This window comes from Python bivittatus, unplaced genomic scaffold (assembly GCF_059951505.1).
Source record: "Python bivittatus isolate LINGU-HERP-01145 unplaced genomic scaffold, Pbiv_v1 ctg000700_np1212, whole genome shotgun sequence".
NCBI classification, from domain to species: domain Eukaryota; kingdom Metazoa; phylum Chordata; class Lepidosauria; order Squamata; family Pythonidae; genus Python; species Python bivittatus.
Window position 1 is genome coordinate 73,966,075 of NW_028277098.1, and position 20,937 is coordinate 73,987,011.

General features: G+C 35.9%; 1 protein-coding gene across 3 annotated transcripts in view; it reads left to right on the forward strand.

Moving 5' to 3' along the window:
* Window positions 1-20,937, forward strand: part of RBL1 (RB transcriptional corepressor like 1) — a 35,100-nt gene that overhangs the window by 5,348 nt on the left and 8,815 nt on the right. For all 3 annotated transcript variants that reach the window (XR_015798310.1, XM_007419877.4, XM_088153103.1), the window contains exons 6-16: window positions 24-184; window positions 1,631-1,680; window positions 2,201-2,378; window positions 3,118-3,284; window positions 5,227-5,339; window positions 8,272-8,375; window positions 11,664-11,801; window positions 12,977-13,141; window positions 13,419-13,554; window positions 15,400-15,636; window positions 16,285-16,493. Coding sequence is in view for 2 of the 3 variants with exons in the window: in XM_007419877.4 (XP_007419939.1) it covers window positions 24-184; window positions 1,631-1,680; window positions 2,201-2,378; window positions 3,118-3,284; window positions 5,227-5,339; window positions 8,272-8,375; window positions 11,664-11,801; window positions 12,977-13,141; window positions 13,419-13,554; window positions 15,400-15,636; window positions 16,285-16,493 (1,658 nt within the window). In the remaining variant the exon portion in view is untranslated. The remainder of the gene's footprint in view (window positions 1-23; window positions 185-1,630; window positions 1,681-2,200; window positions 2,379-3,117; window positions 3,285-5,226; window positions 5,340-8,271; window positions 8,376-11,663; window positions 11,802-12,976; window positions 13,142-13,418; window positions 13,555-15,399; window positions 15,637-16,284; window positions 16,494-20,937) is intronic.

Genomic DNA, 20,937 nt, shown 5'->3' on the forward strand with positions numbered 1-20,937 from the left:
ATCTTTCTTCTTTTTAAAAAAAGGTTTGCCAGAAGACTTCCATACAACTGACTTCAGAGCTTCTGAAAGGCCACCATGCATTATTGCCACGCTGTGTGAATTACATGATGGACTTTTGGTAGATGCCAAAGGCATAAAAGAACATTACTTTAAACCATATATTTCAAAGCTCTATGATAGGAAGGTATACATGAAGTAATAATTAATCATATAATTATGTTTAAAGGTTTCATTGTTAGGAGAAACAGTATTTTAGTGGAATGTTGCTCATTTTAAATGAATGCTTGGAAATCTACTGTCAAAGATTTAGCCATGAACCACAATCTTAACTCTTGTATGTTCTAGCACTTCACTTTGTCTGCTATGATTACCTTTTCTGCTGCCTTTGACTAGAAGTTAAAAACCCTCTGCCTGTTGTACTTCTCTGTGATATCAGGCAATTCAACTCTTACAAGCAACTTTTCTACTACTGCTATTTCACAGTCTTAGTGCATTACAATATGGCACCTTCACCAATATGACATTTTCCAGATGCATGGATTTTAACTCCCAGCATTCTCCACCAGCATTGCCATAGCAGAATTCTGTGAGTTCAAGACAATAAAGTTGGACAGTGCTTAGGTTGGGGCCTGCAATATAAATAGTTAAATATGTTTAAAATTAAAGAAATGTTAGTTCTGGTAGTTACTTACGATCTCTGTATTGAAGGCATCCACATGGAGAAATAATACATCTGTTTCTAAAATCATAGTGGTGGTTCAGTTTAGTAACAGAGTATTGCAGTCCAATTCGGATGTCCAAAGAGGTGGGCTTAAACAATCTTCTTCAGTTTTTATTAGAATAGTAGCAGGTCTCTAGAAGCATGCTCATACTTCACAATAAAGCATTAATTCTGACATAATAAACCAGAGGTTATGAGCCTGGCATACGTGGATAAAGAAATTAGGAAGCCACAATTAAATATCACTTTCTTTTATTTCCAATCCAGGAACTTACTTTAATTGCTTCATAATAAGCCACCACTGAAAGCTACTTTTAAAAATAACAATAATAGACATTCAGTGTCCTAATTATTTGCTAGGGTGAAGAAAGGAGCTAGATGGTAGCTTTTTGGCATCATGATCCAACATGATGCTTGTTATACATATTGTGTGTTGATAAGCCAAGATCGATGGCTTACTATGACATTCCCATGTGATCTTGATCTCATATAAGCTAGATATATAGGATTTTTTGTATGGTTTTGCTTTGTTTAGACTACCTAATGAAATATTTGGTTGGAGCATGTTCATCCCAGTACATAGTGCTTAGGGAAGGGAGTTATGTGATGATGTTTTCTGAGTAATTATTAATTGAAGGTACATGTGCTTTTTGTGTTTCAGAAAGCACATTATAATATAAATCAAGTTTATTTTAACTGGCAAGTAAAAGAACATTGTTAACTGCTATATATTTATGTTGTTTTGATAATAGAGGAAGATATTTCTGGTTCTGTTATTGGTTCTGAATAGATAATGTTTTTTGTACAAAGTTACACAAACTACTTAGGCTGTCAGAAAATAATCTGATATCTTGTTTTTGTTTGCTTATCTGCTTTTGTTGAACTGCTTTTCTAATGATTGTCTTGTAGATTTTAAAAGGAGATTGTCTTTTGGATCTTAGTAACTTTGTAGACAACAAGTAAGTGCTTTATTTAATCACACTGTTTAAAATATAGTGTTAAAATATTCTGAAAATGGCTGTTCTGTGTGATTTTAGGATACAAATTAGATTGATTTTGAATAGCAAGTGCAGAAGCTGTTGGAATAATTGCTCATAGGATTTTTAAAACTCTTGTCTCTGGGGCTATGTGGTGAATTGCTATTGTGAAGTGTTTATCTGTATTAGGTGAGACCATATTATAATTACCCTGAACAGGCAAGGGATTTGATTTAGGCAATTTATCTATGTTAGGTTTCTAGTCCTAGAGATAAAGAAACTTTGGAACAGCATTTAATCAGGGAGTTTCCAGCACCATGGAAAGAAGATTGGAGTATGAAAAGCCTTTATATAATACCAACTGCAGGTGCTTCGTTTCCCCTGCTACCACATCAATGGATTTTTTTAAAAAAAAATCAGCAGGGAAGAAAAGGAAGAATATGAATGTGAGTGTATGTAATGAGGAAAAATAAGTCAAAGTTATGTGCTGCTTGTTTTTCAGCAAAGCCCTGAATAAGGAATATGAAGAATATGTTCTCACAAAAGGTGATTTTGATGAAAGGGTTTTCTTGGGGGCAGATGCAGAAGAAGAAATTGGAACACCTCAAAAATGTTGTGCAGCTTTACCATCTGGGAATGTAAGAGCTCATGTTGAATGTCATCTTCACCAGCATTTTGAGGTAATTTAAGTTTTGTTTTAGACAAGTGCATTTGTTATAGCACTAAAGAGGAACCGTAATGAAATATTTTTAGCCTAGTCATTCATCAACTCTGTTTGTATATCAGCTGATTTAGTATTTCAGTTTTCATGTTGATGCAATGGTCCAGATACGATTCACAGATTAGAATATTCTGAAATCTTGATTCAAGGCATTTATTTTTTTATTACAAGCATCAATACGCTAGCTGTTGAGAATATCACATCCATGAAAATCAAAGTTTTTGATTGATTTTGAGAAGCCAGGTAACTATATTGGAAAGGGAGATGTAGGAGGTATATAGACTGAAGATCATTAAGATTTATTTCTACCATGATGAATAGAGGCTTGTCATGCTATCTGAAAACAAACACTTACAGGACATACATAATTCATAGAGCATGTTATTGAGAGATTTGAGGGGGGGGGTTGTGTGAGGAACAGTAGTATTCTTTGCCCCCCTTCAGGATACCTGAAGCTCAATTGTTTTTGGCACTAAAGAACTGCCATGGGAAAGCCTGAAAATGAATCTTTTGTGATACTGTAATACCATACCACTTTGTGAAACATTGCACAATCAATGATTTCTGAATTGCTGTATGTATTTGTTGAAATTTATATAGCAATATTGGATTATGAAGTTGTAATCTGAATGTTCCTACAATTGTGTAGTTAAATCATTGGCCAAAACAATTGAAATAAGATTTACTTTGACTTTCAGAAAAGGTCCTTTGCACCATCAACCCCTTTAACTGGTAGGAGTTACCTGAAAGAGAAGGAATCAGCAATTACTCCAGTTGCTTCAGCAACACAGAGTGTGAGCCGATTACAAAGTATTGTAGCAGGGTTGAAAAATGCACCAAGTGAACAGCTTGTAGCTATTTTTGAGTAAGTGGTATTTACATTTGCATTCTATGTTGCTCACATCTACAGTTTAGGACTTTTGTCGTCTTATCTTTCTGATGATATTTTAGAACATTTGATACTTTATTTGATAATAAACAACCATACTGTGTTTCCTGAATTGTAAGCTCAAATGTTACATGGCAAATTACTTGAAATTTTAGACATTTTGAAAAGCAGCTTGTAATGATTTATTAAGATTCTTGCTATTGAAAGAATAAACTAGAATTTTGACTGGTTGTGTTTAAAGGAGCTCTTTGGATCATGGCTGAGAAACACAATTATTTTTCTACTCATTAATTTGTAAAGGTCATTTTTTATGTTCAGGTTCTCAAATGCCTGTTATAAATAACAGTAAATGTGGAAGCAGTAGAATTTGAAAAAGTGAAAACTGGAGATACAGATCTTTTTCTGGGCAAGAAAATGTTTTGCTCATGATTTGAATGATTTGTTGTAAACGTTAGGCAGACTGTATGATGAAGGAGTATAGATCTGCAAGTTAGTATTTCAAAACCCAGGGTAGTTGTGTTTGACATGGCAATGGAGTGATTGCAAACAATACATAAAATGTGAAAAACTAAAGCAAATTGTGTACCTTGGCAGAATGTTTACAGGATGGGGAAATGAATGTATCAATTTTAAGATGTGCAAATGGTGGTAGAAAGATGGAAGTTAGTATATAATTTCTTGCAATAAATATTTTAAAAAACTGAAAATAGCTGTTAAAACAGCATGCTGCTTCTCATTTATGTTATATGGAAATAAGTATGTCAGGAGAAATCTAAGAATAAGTTGGATGCAGTCAGAATAGCTTAGTTAAGAGTGCATAATAAAACAAGAGGAAATGTGTCAAGAATACATGGGTGCTGAATGGACATTGTGGTTTTATCATAACAAGAATGAATGAGGATTATACTGCAAAATACATGAACGAAGAGTGAATGGGTTGAAAGGATGGAGAAGAGTGAGGAACTTGTATTTAGAAGGAATTGCTGAAATTCTCAAAAAGAGAGAACTTTGAAGAACAAATGCCAGGTATGAATCAGTGTATGGATGTCATGGAAGCAAGGATGTCATGGAAGCAAGAATGGTTTGCAAGGACAGAAAGATGTGGAGTGGAACAGTAAGCAATATTGGTATAAAGTAGATTTAGTCAGATTTCTTTTTTCATATCTCCTTCCTATAATCTCTTTTGGTTATTACTTCTTACTCTTCTGCATTTGGCCTAACACTGCTTACCTCAGGTGGGAGTAATATAATGCATATGAATGTATGAGTATAATGGTTCACTTAAGCACCCATTTGTTAAAATGATTATCACAGATTTCTTGGTTGTAAAGTTTATTATTTTTAAAAATATTATACTTTTATATTTTTAAATATAATATAAATATAAATATTTTAATATATTTTTTAAAAGATTATATTTTTATAAAAATATAAAATGTAAAAATAATATTATATTATACTGGGGTCCAGGAGACGGGCCTTCTCTGCTGTAGCCCCCGCCCTTTGGAATATCTTGCCCCTGGAGGTGAGATTGGCCCCCTCACTCCTGGCCTTTCAGAGGGATCTGAAGACCTGGCTCTGCCATCTGGCCTGGGGCGAGGAGGGGGTCACCAAGTGTGGGGTTGGCTTGTCCCTTAGTGGCCTGGCATCGCTGCCTTGAACCATTGGCCTCCTGGATTTTTTTCTGTTTTATTTTTGTGAATGTGAATTGTTGTAGGTTTTAATTGTATATTTATTTATTGTTTTAACGTGTTGTGAGCCGCCCAGAGTCCCCCATTGGGGGGAGATGGGTGGGGGACAAATTAAATAAATAAATACCACTGGTTATTAGTTTGAAATGCATATTAATGTTCTGTTTTAAACAAGATACTGTTTGCCAATCATGTTTAAAAGTATATCTTTTTATGCTCCGCTATAGATCATGTATACGGAATCCTTTGGAAAATATCCTGAAAGGAGTGAAAAAGATAGGTGAAATTTTCTGTCAGAACTATACTCTGTCAACCAGTGATCAACCAGTATGCCACATAGGTAAGAATAGGGAGGGGGAAATGATATATTTCAAAGCCAAAGCTGTTAAAAGCATCTTTCTGTCTTTGGTCTGAGAGATACACAGAGTTAATTAACAATTAATTTTTATTTATTTATCATATTTATATAGCTGCCCATCTCACACAAGGTGACTTGCATAGAACATAGGGAATTACATCTTGTTTGTTTATTTATTTATTAATTATTATTTGTTTGTTAAATTTATATAACTGCCCATCTCACAAAACAAGTGACTCCAGGCGGCATACAACAAACATCTTGCTGTTACCTGTCTTGATGAAAGGAACAAATACTCCCATAAAAATACAAGCTTTCTTTCATAGATGACTCTGATTTTACTCTTACTTAGACATTGCAACTTTGAAGATATAAAGTGTTCCAAGAGCAGACTTACAGTCAGGTCCAGAAATATTGGGACATCGACACAATTCTAACATCTTTGGCTCTATACACCACCACAATGGATTTGGAATGAAACAAACACAATGTGCGTTAACTGCAGACTGTCAGCTTTAATTTGAGGGTATGTACATCCAACTCAGGTGAACGGTGTAGGAATTACAACAGTTTGCATATGTGCCTCCCACTTGTTAAGGGACCAAAAGTAATGGGACACTTGGCTTCTCAGCTGTTCCATGGCCAGGTGTGTGATATCCCCTCAGTACCCCAATTACAATGTGCAGATAAAAGGCCCAGAGTTCATTTCAAGTGTGCTATTTGCATTTGGAATCTGTTGCTGTCAACTCTCAAGACGAGATCCAAAGAGCTGTCACTATCAGTGAAGCAAGCCATCATTAGGCTGAAGAAACAAAACAAACCCATCAGAGAGATAGCAAGAACGTTAGGCGTGGCCAAAACAACTGTTTGGAACATTCTCAAAAAGAAGGAACGCACCGGTGAGCTCAGCAACACCAAAAGACCCGGGAGACAACGGAAAACAACTCTGGTGGATGACCGAAGAATTCGTTCCCTGGTGAAGAAAACACCCTTCACAACAGTTGGCCAGATCAAGAACACTCTCCAGGAGGTAGGTGTATGTGTGTCAAAGTCAACAATCAAAAGAAGACTTCACCAGAGTGAATACAGAGGGTTCACCACAAGATGTAAACCACTGGTGAGCCTCAAAAACAGGAAGGCCAGATTAGAGTTTGCAAAACGACATCTAAAAAAGCCTTCACAGTTCTGGAACAACATCCTATGGACAGATGAGACCAAGATCAACTTGTACCAGAGTGATGGGAAGAGAAGAGTATGGAGAAGGAAAGGAACTGCTCATGATCCTAAGCATACCACCTCATCAGTGAAGCATGGTGGTGGTAGTGTCATGGCGTGGGCATGTATGGCTGCCAATGGAACTGGTTCTCTTGTATTTATTGATGATGTGACTGCTGACAAAAGCAGCAGGATGAATTCTGCAGTGTTTCGGGCAATATTATCTGCTCACATTCAGCCAAATGCTGCAGAACTCATTGGACGGCGCTTCACAATACAGATGGACAATGACCCAAAGCATACTGCAAAAGCAACCAAAGAGTTTTTGAAGGGACAGAAGTGGAATGTTATGCAGTGGCCAAGTCAATCACCTGACCTGAATCCCATTGAGCATGCATTTCACTTGCTGAAGACAAAACTGAAGGGAAAATGCCCCAAGAACAAGCAGGAACTGAAGACAGTTACAGTAGAGGCCTGGCAGAGCATCACCAGGGATGAAACCCAGCGTCTGGTGATGTCTATGCATTCCAGACTTCAGGCTGTGATTGACTGCAATGGATTTGCAACCAAGTATTAAAAAGGGAAAGTTTGATGTATGATTATTATTCTGTCCCATTACTTTTGGTCCTTTAACAAGTGGGAGGCACATATGCAAACTGTTGTAATTCCTACACCGTTCACCTGAGTTGGATGTACATACCCTCAAATTAAAGCTGACAGTCTCCAGTTAATGCACGTTGTGTTTGTTTCATTCCAAATCCATTGTGGTGGTGTATAGAGCCAAAGATGTTAGAATTGTGTCGATGTCCCAATATTTCTGGACCTGACTGTAGTTCAAAACATGCTGCTCTAGAATTTTTATATTCTTCTGGAGAATATGGAAATGAAATGATTCTCCTAAAGTTGTTTATTCTCATGAAAATCCTTGTCCAGAATTTTCTCTAGAAAATTGGTTCCTTTTTAGTAGTTCTCTAGAAATAAACTACAAAATAATGATCAATTTTCGAAAGACTACGGCAGGACTAAAGACAGTAGTTCTGGAGTCAGGTGACCTCTAAATATAATAAATAATAATAACTACGGTAATGATAATATTTTTCTTCTAGTTATAACTCTTGTATCCTTCCTTTTTAAGTTAAAGATTAGCAGTTGAAATGAGCCCAAACTTCTGCCTATCCCAATCAGAAGACATTCCAAGGATCTCCAAGGTGCCTATGAGAACCTGCAAGAAAAACATTACTGTAGTACAGTACTATCTTTCTGCTCATGTTTCTGAGCAAGTAGACAGATTTAATCAATTTTAGATACCTCTGTACTCTAAACCAGAAGGAATCTGCATGATATGTGCCATTGCTCTCTTTCAGATCCTAGTGTGATCAAGTTTGAAATATGTCACATATTTTTATTATTTGGCAAATCTGACACATACATTTATCCACTGCTTTGATATTGGATTTTTCTAACTACTCTTAAATATCTTCTGCAGTTATAGGTCTATCCTATACTCATTTTCTCAACAGTAAATGCTATTATAATTGGTGGAATTTGTCTTTCGATAATTCTACATAGAACTGCACTCTTTAAGGTCTGAAGCCTTTAATGCTTTCTTGATCAATATAAAGTCACATACTGTATTACAGAAAAATTATAGATAAACTGGACAAGGCTTTAAGTATTAAGTGTTTGGCTTACATTTCAGATTTTGCTCTTCACCGATTAAAATTGGCAGAAATTTTGTATTATAAAAGCTTGGAGACTATAATGATACAAGAAAAACGAAGGCTGCCTGGCAAAGACATGTCTGTAAGTTCAGAACTATGGGGAAAAATACAAGAAAACACTTTTTTAAAAATCAAACAAAGCTTCAGAATTCACTGGTTATTTGCTGTAATTGCTTTTTTTTCTTCTGAAGACAGAATCTGGCTTAAAATGTATAATCTTATACAAGTTTCTTTGGTGGAGCACATGCTTTTCACTAAGAGCTCAGAAGTAATTTTTACTATCTCTGATTAAAAGATTTGGGAAAAACTGGAGACCCTGAAAAGTAATTTTTTGAGAAGCAACAATGATGTAGTTAAACCAAAGATCAGTATAAAGTAGCTTAAGTATATCAGTCTTCCTGTATACTACTTTCCCTCCAGTTCATTCACTATATTATTCTTTAGATGATAGTGTCTTCTTACTGAGGATGAAAGGTTCATTAAATAGGTTCCACCTGTATAAAATTCCTAGGAGGAAGTACTCTGGACTTAATCTATTAATTAATTATTAATAATATAATAAATATAATTATTAATAATTAATAATAAATAAATAATAAATATAATTATTAATAATTAATTAATAGATTAAGTCCAGAGTACTTCCTCCTAGGAATTTTATACAGGTGGTACCTATTTAATGAACATTTCATCCTCAGTAAGAAGACACTATCATCTAAAGAATAATATAGTGAATGAACTGGAGGGAAAGTAGTATACTTCAGTATATATACTCTTCTAATGCATATATAAAATGAAACTTCTAATAAATAGATTAACAGATTAATAATTATTATTATATATATTGTATAATTATATAATATATATAATTATACAATATATATAATAATAATTATTAATCTGTTAATCTATTTATTAGAAGTTTCATTTTATATATGCATTAGAAGATTTTAATCTTCAATCAACAGCAAGGTTTATTGTATAAATACAATTTTGGATTGTTTAAGAAATACAATTTAAGAACATCATAAAAATAAAGCACCATAAAATGATATCATTTCCAGTTAAAATCATCACATTTTGCAAGTAAATGCTGCAAAGTGATTATCCAAGTTAAAATTGAAAGAATGCAGAAGAATGGTGTGTGAGCCAGTTGATCCCACTATTTTTTTTTTTCAGATACAAACATTTTTGCTCTTACTGTATCACTAGAATAATTTCCAGGGAGACAGCTTTACTGATCTGTAGCAGTAAAATATTGAAGATTCCAGTAGTTGGTATGTTGTTGGAGAGTAAATTCTACCTCTGTAATGAGTTGCAGCTCCAGCTCCTTAACTAATTATTTAGAAACATAATTTGTTTTTCTCTGTTACCTTATTTACTTACCCACAGTCCTCATTTCGTTTTTACAAGTCTTTAATGGGTGTTCATTTATTTTCTAAGAATATGTTATTCACTGTAATTGCTGACATAACTGCTTGGCTTCTTGCACTCCCTCTCAGAACATTCCCTCTATTTTTTTCTTGCTTGTATCTCTCCCAGTCCTCCTGCGTAGCTCGCAGACATAAATAAAAAATAGCCACCTGTTTTTCCTTCAAGGCCAGTTAATAAGCTTCATGGAATTGTTCTACTTCTTTTAGGCTGGCAGTTCCAACCGTTGTAATTTCCCTACTTTCCCAGTTAGAGATTGGCAGGGCATGTAGCATACTTTTTCACTGTAAATAACCCATCTTAGTAGTACCCTTTAGATAAAAGTATTTATTTGCTCTCTTCCAACTTTTGCAAGAATGTGTCCATTACTTTCTTAAGGATATTTTCCCTCCTCAATTTATTTTAATGTCTAGTATCTTGGATCCTGCCAACTATGCCAATTATGTTACAGTGAGGGTCAGAAAATACTTCCAGTGCCACTTGTTGTTCTTGTTAGCCTAAAACTCAGACCTGTGGAAATGAATGCAGGTTTACAACCTTCATTGTCTATTTCCTGAACTTAAGACCATTTATTTACATTCTTGTGCTTATCTATCCAATTCAAAAACCAGCTGGCCAGGCTAGATTTCCAGAAGAATTAAGGGAAGATGCCCACAATACATGATACCTCATTTTGTATGATGGCTCCATTGGTTTACCAAAGATGTTTAGTCCCATCTTGGCTCTTTTCTTACATCTTCTGGTACTTTTCACAGAATTTCGTTGCTTCAACCAGTTCACATGTGAACAACTATATTTTGTTGTGAAAAATGTTCTTGTGTCATCTTCAAAGATATGATTCTCCATGTGCTACATGAACTGAAATATTCCTGAACAAACCTTTAGGTCTTTTGGGTGGGTTTCACATACTCCCTCTCTCACATACACAAATATAATGGCATAAAACTACACATTATCATGTTATTGTGGCTTTATGTATCAATTGGCATTATCTGCTAGTGAATATAACTTGGTGTTAATGAGGTTATAACATGATTAATACCCTCCTTTTTCATTCAAATGAGGTAATAAAATAGAATATATTATTTCAGAGCAAAGAAATCAATAATATTATGCTAAAGTTCTGTTGTTTCTCACAAATCATAAAGGATTCCAAAATACCTCTTTTGGATGCTGTGTTGGTAGCTTTGTTGATAGGGCTATTCAGATATTTTTAAAAAATTCTGATTTAGCCTTCAAGAAGGCTCACAATTAACATCATTCATGAGTTACATAAATGTTGCCACAGAGTAATATTAATGCTTGCTTTTTAATGGGTCATTCAAACAGCTACCATTTTTTTCATTAAATTTGGGGAGGGAGATGGAACACCAGATAGCAATTCAAAGTTTATAATAATTGAGAAATATCTGTAACACGGAGTTTAAAAAAATTATATTAAAGGGATTTTTTAAATCAGTGACCCAGCTGTAGTCTTACACAAGGACAGTGAATTAATGTGTGTGAAAAATTAATTAGGTTCTGTACTAATGATTTGATTATTTTGCAACAGAAGAAATTAAAACAAAACTGATCTCTCAATTAGTAATACTGTATTAACATTTTTCTAAGAAATTGATATCTTGGGATTCTGTCAATATTCAGCAAGTGAGTAAATGGCACCTATTGTTCCTTTGCACCAGTATTTAACTCAGTCTGCCTCACTGTAGTATAACTGAGTATTGGTGCTGGGTTGTAACACTTCATCGGCTGGGGTTCCCTCATGCTCAGAAAATTGAGTATCATGATCTCCCTATGATGTTAGACTTTCCCATGAAACCTAGCCTCAAATTATTCCAAAGAATTGATTCAGTATTCCAAGTATCTTTAAGAGTTTAAAAATAAACGACATAATTTTTTTGTATGATTATAGGTTATAAACATTTCTTCTTCTTTCTAGACCATTTTAGAGCAAGATATTTTTCATTCCTCCTTGTTTGCATGTTGTTTTGAAATAGTGCTGTTTGCATATCGTTCACCAAGAACTTTTCCCTGGATCATTGATGTTCTTAATGTCAGGCCATTCTATTTCTATAAGGTAAGCACAGGAAAAGCATTGATCTTTAGACAAGGTGACTTCAGCTTTTTTCAAGTTGTCAAACAGCAAGCCCAGTTTTGCTTCACTTATTCAATAATAGGTAGCAACCAGTTCAAGCTCTCACTGCATATATCAGTATAATCCACAGTTGTTATACTGACACTGCATTACTAAAGTTTTATGAAAATGATGTGCAGTATCAACCAGCGCCAAGGAGAAATTAGCAAGACTACCAAAAGAGGCATAACTGGATTACAGTTGACTTGCATTACATTGACTTAACTACCCTATTTGGGACCGGCAACTCCTCTGCTAAGTGAAGCGGTCGCTAAGTGGGAAATCACGTGACTGACTACTTTCCAGCTGGAAAGAGACAAGACTACTTGGTTTCATACCTTTGGCTTTAGTTTGCCTCCTAGCCAGTCCCCCGCCCTTTGGAATGCTCGAGTGTCTGCTTAATGTCTTGTACACATAAAAAACAATGTGATCGCGGCACTATGCAAGCAGCTTATAGTACTCTCATGAAATCTCTATCTCTCCATTGTGGGGGAGTGGACGGGAAGCAAGCAATTTCTGTAGGCAATCTCTCCTTTGCCTGATCCTTCCCCGTTGCCAGCTTCCCCCCTGCTCTGCAAGGGGGAAGAAAAGAAAAAAACCACAGGTCAGGCACAGGACAACGCGTACTGACTGTAAAGGCAATCACATGACTGAGGGATGCTGCAAAGGTTGTAAGTGGTTGTAAATTGGCCGTAAAGTTATCTTTTCAACATCATAATTTTGAATGGTCGCTGAATGAGTGGTCAGTAAGCGAGGACTATCTGTAGTTAAATCTACCAAATTATATAGAGATTAGTTTAATGATAATAGTCTTTATTCTATATAATCCTGAACTCTTATTATAAAATTGAAGGTGTGTATATGTATACTCATTTTTATGGAAAACATTGGTGTGGTTGAGTTATGCAAGAAAGTGGTTCTACATAACACGCCTTTTTAAAACTATTTGGGTGAAACAAATGTTTTAAAAAATCATTTGTTGTGAAAAATCACAGAAATGTACAAATCTGCGAAACGAAACATGAAATGTTTTGTGCTCCTACATCGGGGTAGATATGTACTAGTTACTTAGATTTGCGTTATGTGTGTATGTGACCAAACTACTTTTTGTACTCAAGGTGATTGAAGTGTTGATTCGTTCGGAAGAAGGACTCTCAAGAGATATGGTAAAACACCTCAACAGCATTGAGGAACAGATACTTGAAAGCCTAGCCTGGAGAGAAGACTCTGTACTTTGGGATGCCCTTCAAGCCTCAGAAGATGAGGTTCCTAGCTGTGAAGAAGTACGCTGTCAGGCAAATAATTTACATTTAACAATGGAAATTACTCTGATAGATAGATAGATAGATAGATAGATAGATAGATAGATAGATAGATAACATATACATGCATACATGCATACACACATGCATACATACATACAGATTTGAAATACAGGAACTACTGTCTGATTAAAACATTTAAGACTCAATTCCTTGTATGGAGAACACGACTTATTATGGAATTGTGAAACAGTATTATTTTTTTTACCTTTTGAAATTGTTATCTTTTCTTCCCCAGGTAATATTTCCATGTAATTTTGAAACAGGAAATGCAGGAAGAGGACTAGGATATCTTCCCATGATGCCAGCCTCTCCTATAATGCACCCCAGAGTAAAAGAAGTTCGGACAAATCTTGAGGGCAATTTTAGACGAGGTAAGCTGAATGATTATATTTTGTGTCTAAAAGAACATCTACAGTACTTGGGTATGGTGATAGAATTAGATCTAATTAAAATCCAGAAGAAAAGCATTTCAGTGTTTTTCTTTCTGAAAACCATATAAACTAAGATTTTTTAGCACAATTTTATTAGTGCTGTAATATTTCTGCACTTAAATACTGGTTGTAGAAAGCATCCAAAGAAAACCTGGAGAGGATATGAGCCTAGAAATAAGAAAACTAGAATGTGAAAAGAGAACTGATTGTTTTGTAACTAAGCTTGTTTGAACTGTCATCTCCACTCACTTCTCCACAGTGACGTACTAAAGCGGGCAGGGGGGAGGCTGTCCACCTGGGTATAGGCGGTAAGGGGGGTACTGTTGAAGACAATGAGGAGGCTAGTGGGTGTGGATTTGGGTCGATGCTGCTGGTTCATCAATCAGCTATTTTGGCAGTTGGTGTGGTGCAGCAGGGAAAATACTGTACCTTTAAGTCAGTTTTGACTCCTGGCAACTGCCCCCTGCAATTTTCTTGGCAGCATTTTTCAGAAGTGGCTTGCTAGTTCTTTCTTCCTAGGGCTGACAGAAGTGACTGGCCCAAAGTTACCCAGCTGGCTTGTACCTAAGGCAGGCCTAGAGCTCATAGTCTCCTGGTTTCTAGTCTGATACCTTAACCAGTGCACCAAACTGGCTCTCAGTGACAGAGGAAGGGGTATTAAAAATGATCTGCTCCAGGTGTCAAATATGCTAGTTATGCCAGTGCTTCTTCACATGTATCAATCCAGTGTTGGCCTTCCTTTCCCAGACCCTGCAACAAACCCAGATGTCTATTTTGGCCCCACATCTACACCAATTGCACTTTCACAGACCCCAACAAGTACACACTCAAGATTAAAGGTGCCTTCACATGCTCTTCTTCTAATGTGATATAGCCCATCATCTGCTAGCAGTGCCCCTCTGGATTCTGTATAGGACAGATGGGGCAGATTTTTCCCCAAAGAATTAATGGACACAAATTTGACATCAAGACTCAAAATAAGGACAGAGTAATATCTGAGCATTTCAGCCTCCCAAGACACTCTGTGGCAAACCTTAAAATGACTGTTTTGGAAAAATGAAACTTTAATAGCACAGTTGAAGAAGGGATAGCTGAACTCACTCACATACATCAAAAGGTTTCAAGCAGTCTCAGGAGATCTCAACAAACCCAATGGGGTTTAACACATTACAATTGTTAATTGATAAAGTACTTGTAATCTTTTCAATATGTAACCTGCATCAGTATAACCACCCTGATTCTGCTCCCTTCCTCCCAGTCCCAGGTTAAATCCTACATAAAACCTTATACCTTTTAATAAAATGTGTTAGAGAAAGTGTAACCAGACTGAGATGAGAATAATTGGTATCAAGAGATGGATTCTAAAGCCATATCAAAGGAGGCCAAGTGATGGTCATGTTTTCATTGCCACTTAATGAGTGAATTGTCAAAGAAAAAACATCCTTCATACAGTGCTATATCTCTTCACTCCTTATTCTCCGCAGACTCAGTGTACCACATTTTTCTAGTAGATTCATGATTTGTAGAGAACTGTAAAATTCAGTTTAGTTATAAATGTGACTGAAATATCTTTTTGAATTTATATAAGGCAGAGAAATACAGTATTAGAATTTATTACTGTAAAATGAAATCTCTTTTTATTATTATGAGACTACAAATGTATTATCGTGTGGCCTTCTATGTTCCACTTTTGAATGTTATTCCATTTATATACTTCCGAATGCAAAAAGACTTGTGTCTCTGATTTACTGCATTTTGAAGTAATGCTTTTCTCTTTTATTTTAGATTTGCAGTTATTGTCTCCAATCTCTGTTTATGACCGTTACAATTCTCCTATGGCAGGAAGTGCTAAAAGAAGGCTTTTTGGAGATGAAAGCCCCCCCACAAAATCTGTAGAAAAAAAACATGCTGAAGGATTGAGACTGAAAACAAACGAGCATATGTCTGTTTCACCTAATGAGGTCGTTCAAAATATGGCACATACCACAGTAACAAGACAGAAAGTAACAATCCCATTACATGGTAGGTAGGAAATAATACAGTTTATGTTAGAATTTTTTATGGCAAAGGGTAATGGTTGTGAACATTTTGGAGTGAAATATTTGTCTTAAACAGTTGTTATGGGTATGGAAGAAGACCAAATTGTTGTTTAATTTAGTGTTACATATTTACCACCAGGGAGGGGGAAATGCATTTAATAGCGTTTTCTGTCTTTGGTATCCAAATAATTTAGTTTGTTATCACTGGGTGGTCCCTGATGGAAGTGTTGGAAATAAAGTACTAGCTCACTTGGGTAGCTAAAATTCTGTTGTAACCCCTAGGCATAACCACTGTAGAAATGTACTTGCTTTGGGGGCATGCATGGAGGAGTATTTCAGAGCTGGCCAATTTTTTTGGCTCTGAGGACTCCAAATGATGCTGGGTGGTAGGAATAGATGGAGGCAAACATATCTTAATACAAACACAAAATATACTGTTCATTGAGGCAACAGTGAGGAACTTCAGTAGGCCCATGAATCATCTATTCCTGAACTATATTAATCTGTTGAAAAAAAATAGCATTAAGACATAGAGCCTTCTGTATTTATTTAACATACATTTTCAGAATGTTTATTCTAACCTAAGAAGGTGCATTGTAAATAGATATGATAACTTTTGCATACATCTTAGGTAACACAAATGAGACAGGAAGGATTACATTGATACCTACTGCAGTCAACTTATCTGAAGACTCTAAAGTGGACAGCTACGGACAAGTCCCCCTCAGTGCTAATGCTTTAATGACTGTTTCTCCAAGTGAGCCTCCTCCGAGTGAACCTTTTCATTCAGCAGGAAACAAGCCAAAGAAAACTGGATCTCTAGCACTTTTTTTCAGAAAGGTAGAATGTATTTGTAAATATGTTTTGTATTAAAATGATATTCCACCATGACCACTACCAGAAATCTTTCATAAAAATAATCTAAATATAGTAAAATCAGTAAAATCTAGGCTATATAGCATTTATACAAAACAGATTTATTAAAAATCACAGTGTACTTTATGAAAGCTAACATGAGGTGAGGAACATTTCATTCATAATAGATAATCCCTAGAAGATAAAAATATTTATGATAATCCAATATTTTTTATTAACAAAATAGGAATGGGAAGAACTCAACTATGAGTCCACAGTAGGATATAACAAGTCAAAGAGAATAAAGAATTGTAAAATAAAAAAGACATTTGGAGAGGCACCTTAGCGTAGATCTTAATTACATAATTAATGCATGCATATTAATTAATATGATTAATGCATATTAATATTAGAAGCTTATAAACCAAAATGGGGAATTTAAGTGCATTTCTGGATTCAAACACTGTAAGAGAAGGAAAATACACATAGCAACACCAACCTAGTATGACAACTTAAAAATCAGAAATACGATGTGAGGCAAACTTCTTTGCATAACGGTTATGGATGGAAATATGAAGCCTAAAAATATTTTTGTATTTGGAGTATTCTTTCTCTGATTAAAATTCTCAAAGTGATGCTGAGATTAGAACCAGAGTGGTATCCAAGGCAATTCCAGTTACTTTCATATAGGCTTCATATAGAAGATAAAGAGGTTAAATTTTCTAGAAACTTTTTAAAACTGGCCTAATACAGTTGGTTGTGAAAGCAATTTGAGATTAATCCTAAATGGCCCCCAGCATCTGATCTGAAACAGATTAAAGTGACTACAATGCTTTCAGATATAACTGAAAATTGCTGAGAAGGTCAAACACAGGTCATTGGACTTCAGAAGAAACTTCAAAAATAAGGGGATGAAAGAGAAAGTGAAGAGGATCAATGTTCCAGAATATTTGGGAGTTATATAAAACCATAATAATAGTTCGCCTGAAAAGTATATTGCAAGTCAGAAAATAGACCACTGATGATGTCACGATTAACAAACCAAAGCAAGAAAGCTGTTAAAGAAAAGTGATTTCAGAAAAATAGAAGGCAAAAAAGAAGACAGACTTGCACCCTCAAACAACAGAAAAAATGGAAACAATAAGGGAAGAAAAAAACAAACGCATGCACAGAGATCTGTTTGGTTAATATATGTTCTGGCTTAATTGGTAGGAAATACTATGAAAGAAGGAAATCTTGAAGAAAAGACACATTGTTTGATAAAGATAAGACCTAGTGGTCATACCAATCTCTGTGATATCTCTGAATATCATTTGATACTCCTTTGAATGGGAGTAATCTGATAGTTGCTGTGTCTATAGTTTCTAAAAGCTTTTGACAAAGTTCCTATTTAAGGGCTTCTGAGTTTTATTTTTAAAGATAAAGATTACTATTTCTGCGTTTGTGTCGCTCTACATATCAGGAAAACCTGTCTTTATCCTATTTATTCAATAGAAAGATAAGTCTTTGGTCCCATGGGTAAAGGAGGCACTTGTCCAGGTGCTTTGCTATGTTATGCAAAGTCAACCAGCCATTTATGATGTTGTGTGTACCAGGCTGTTCTTTGCATCTTGGCTATATTGTCTATGACTCTGAAGCTATGGCTGAGGTTTGGCTGCCCTGACATACATGGTTGAGGTTTGCTGCCTTGGTCACACATTAACCTCATTTTTATTTAAAATGAAAGGGTTCTGTTAATATGTGCGTGAAGAATACAGCATGCAATAAGCAGCATGACCATGCTACCAATATTAATACATAAAGAAAATGTAATTGGAAGAATGACTTTCCTCCATAAATAAGCATACCTGAGGTGGAAGAAATTTTGAGCAAGGGAGAATTTTGACTCAGAGACCACCTCGTCAAACCATGTATCCAACATGGGAATCCACTATTATAGAATCCATAATGGATGACCTTCCAACCTCTGTAAACTACCTCCAGCAAAGGAGAGCCCACCACCTCCCAAGGCAGTCTCTTCCATTGCTAAGCATCTGTAATCATTAGGAAGTTATCCCCAATGACCAACCAAAACCCATTTCCTTGTAATTTAAATCCTTTCTAGTTTCTCGTCCTTTTGGAACAACTCCAACCAATTCAGTCTCATCAGGTACTTGCGATGTCCCCCTGCAGGCAAAATATACCTAGCATTTCCAACAGTTTTTCCTGTGTTTTTCTTTCCAGCCCCCTATCCTCTTGGTTGTTCTGCTCTGGACACCAGTTTGTCAGTGTCCTTCCTAAAATGCAGTCCAACTGGATTCAGTTTTCTCAATGCAGTCTGACCATTACAAAGAGAAAAGAATACAGTAGTGACTTCTCTTAATATTTTAGAATGGGTTATTGGTGAAGCTCCAGCAACAGTAGCTGTCCACTCCAGGCATACTGGGTCAGTCAGTTCCCGCAGTCCTGATAATAGCTGCTTTATCCCCATGTTTTAGCCCCATCTTGTCTTAACCAATAATAGCAAAAGCATTATTTGTCTGTGCTGCTATACTGCTAGAATCAAAACAGTCTTTAAAAACAACAATCCAGTTAGTCACTGTAGAAACTAGGATGTTGGAGTAAATAATCCTTTGATCTGATGGGGCCAAAGGAGGACTCTTAGATTCAGTTATTTCTCACATACAGACTTGGGTATGCCTCTTGCTGTCTTCATTTCCCCTTCCAGCAGTCTCAGAAATAGTTTTTTGGAGGAGGTAAGGAGAGAGGGAAATTACCATGTGCAAGCTTCAGTGCTTTCTCTTCTTCAAGTAACTCTGAATCAGACACAGCAAGAATTGCTTAATGAGGGTAGGAACTTACTATGGTTAATGTAACTACAAATTACTAGAAGAATAAAAAGTTATCTCAAGAAAGAAGGAGGCACCTTGAAAATGACATAATTTGAAACACACCGAATCCATCTTTTGGGATGCATCTATACATTGTTATTGAAATACGATACAGAGACAGAACGAATTGAAAACTGCATGATAAAATGGATGCAAAATTTCAAAGACATAATTACAGTAGAACAATGGGAAGAGTTATGGAAAAAAATCAATAATGTTCAAGCTACAATTGGATGGAAAATTGGTACAAAATGTTTTATACATGGTATGTAACCTCATCAGTGGTTAACAGGATAGACAACTAATACAATAACAAATACTGGAAATGCCATAATAAAGAGCATTTTACCCCATGTGAGCATGTAAAAAAGCCCAAACGTATTGGAAGGAAATAACCAAAGCAGTCAGAAAAATTGAAATATAAATTTTGATTTGAAACAACAAATATTTTATTAGGAAAAATTACAGAAAGCATAAATCACAATATACAATGGCAAAATTTGCTGTATATATATATAGTTCTTGGGTTACGATGGCAATTGGGACCAGGATTGCCATCGCTAAATGATGCAGTCATAAAGTGCAACGTCACGTTTAGTGACAACAATCCTAGTAGTCCTGGTTGCCATCCTAACTCCAAGGCATGCAGATTATTAAGAGGGAAGTGGAGGAAGTCTTAGGCAAGGAGCATGGGGGTGCCACAGGCTCTGAAAGGTATGGTGCAGGCCATGCATGAACTGGGAGAGGATGGGGAAAGGGGGTGCAGTGCCACGTGAGCACAGGGAGGTTGGGAAAATGAATGGTGCTGTGCAAGCGCAGGGAGGCTGGGGGGACTTACCAGAGCCGACTCCGCCAGCTTCTCCATCGACTTTGCTTGTGGGAAGCTGGCAGGGAAGGTTGCAAATGGTGATCATGTGACTGCGGGGCACTGCAGCCATCATAAGTGCAAGCCAGTTGCCAAGCGCCCAGTTGCAATCACATGACTGCAGGGATGGTGTGTCACTGCTGGAACTTTGAGAACTGGTTGGAAGTACCACTCGTTCAGCATCGTCACAACTTTGAATGATCCCTGAACGAGTGGTTGGTAAGGGAGGACTACCTGTATTCATAACAGAAATTTAACTAAATTCAAACAGGAATGGCTCCCTTACATATCGCGCAGCAAGGCAGATTTAGACATTTGGAATACAGTTTTTAATAAAAGTTAAGAGATCAACAGGAATGGCTCCCTTACACATCACGCAGCAAGGCAGATTTAGACATTTGGAATACAGTTTTTAATAAAAGTTAAGAGATCAATTAAAAAATATCTCCAATATTTCAAGAAAATGGTTAAGTAGTGATTAGTGGTAGGGACAATGGAAGGGAAGGGAAAAATGAACTATCAAAAGTTCCTCTTTATGATATTTTTTGTTTTACTTTTTTTTTTTTTTACTTTGTTCCAGTATTTCACTTTTCTCTATACTTTTTGTTCTGTACAATCAACTTGAAGAATGTAAAGTGACTATATGCTTATAATAAGGTCTCATATTAAAAAAAAGTAAGTCTTTGGATCCAGC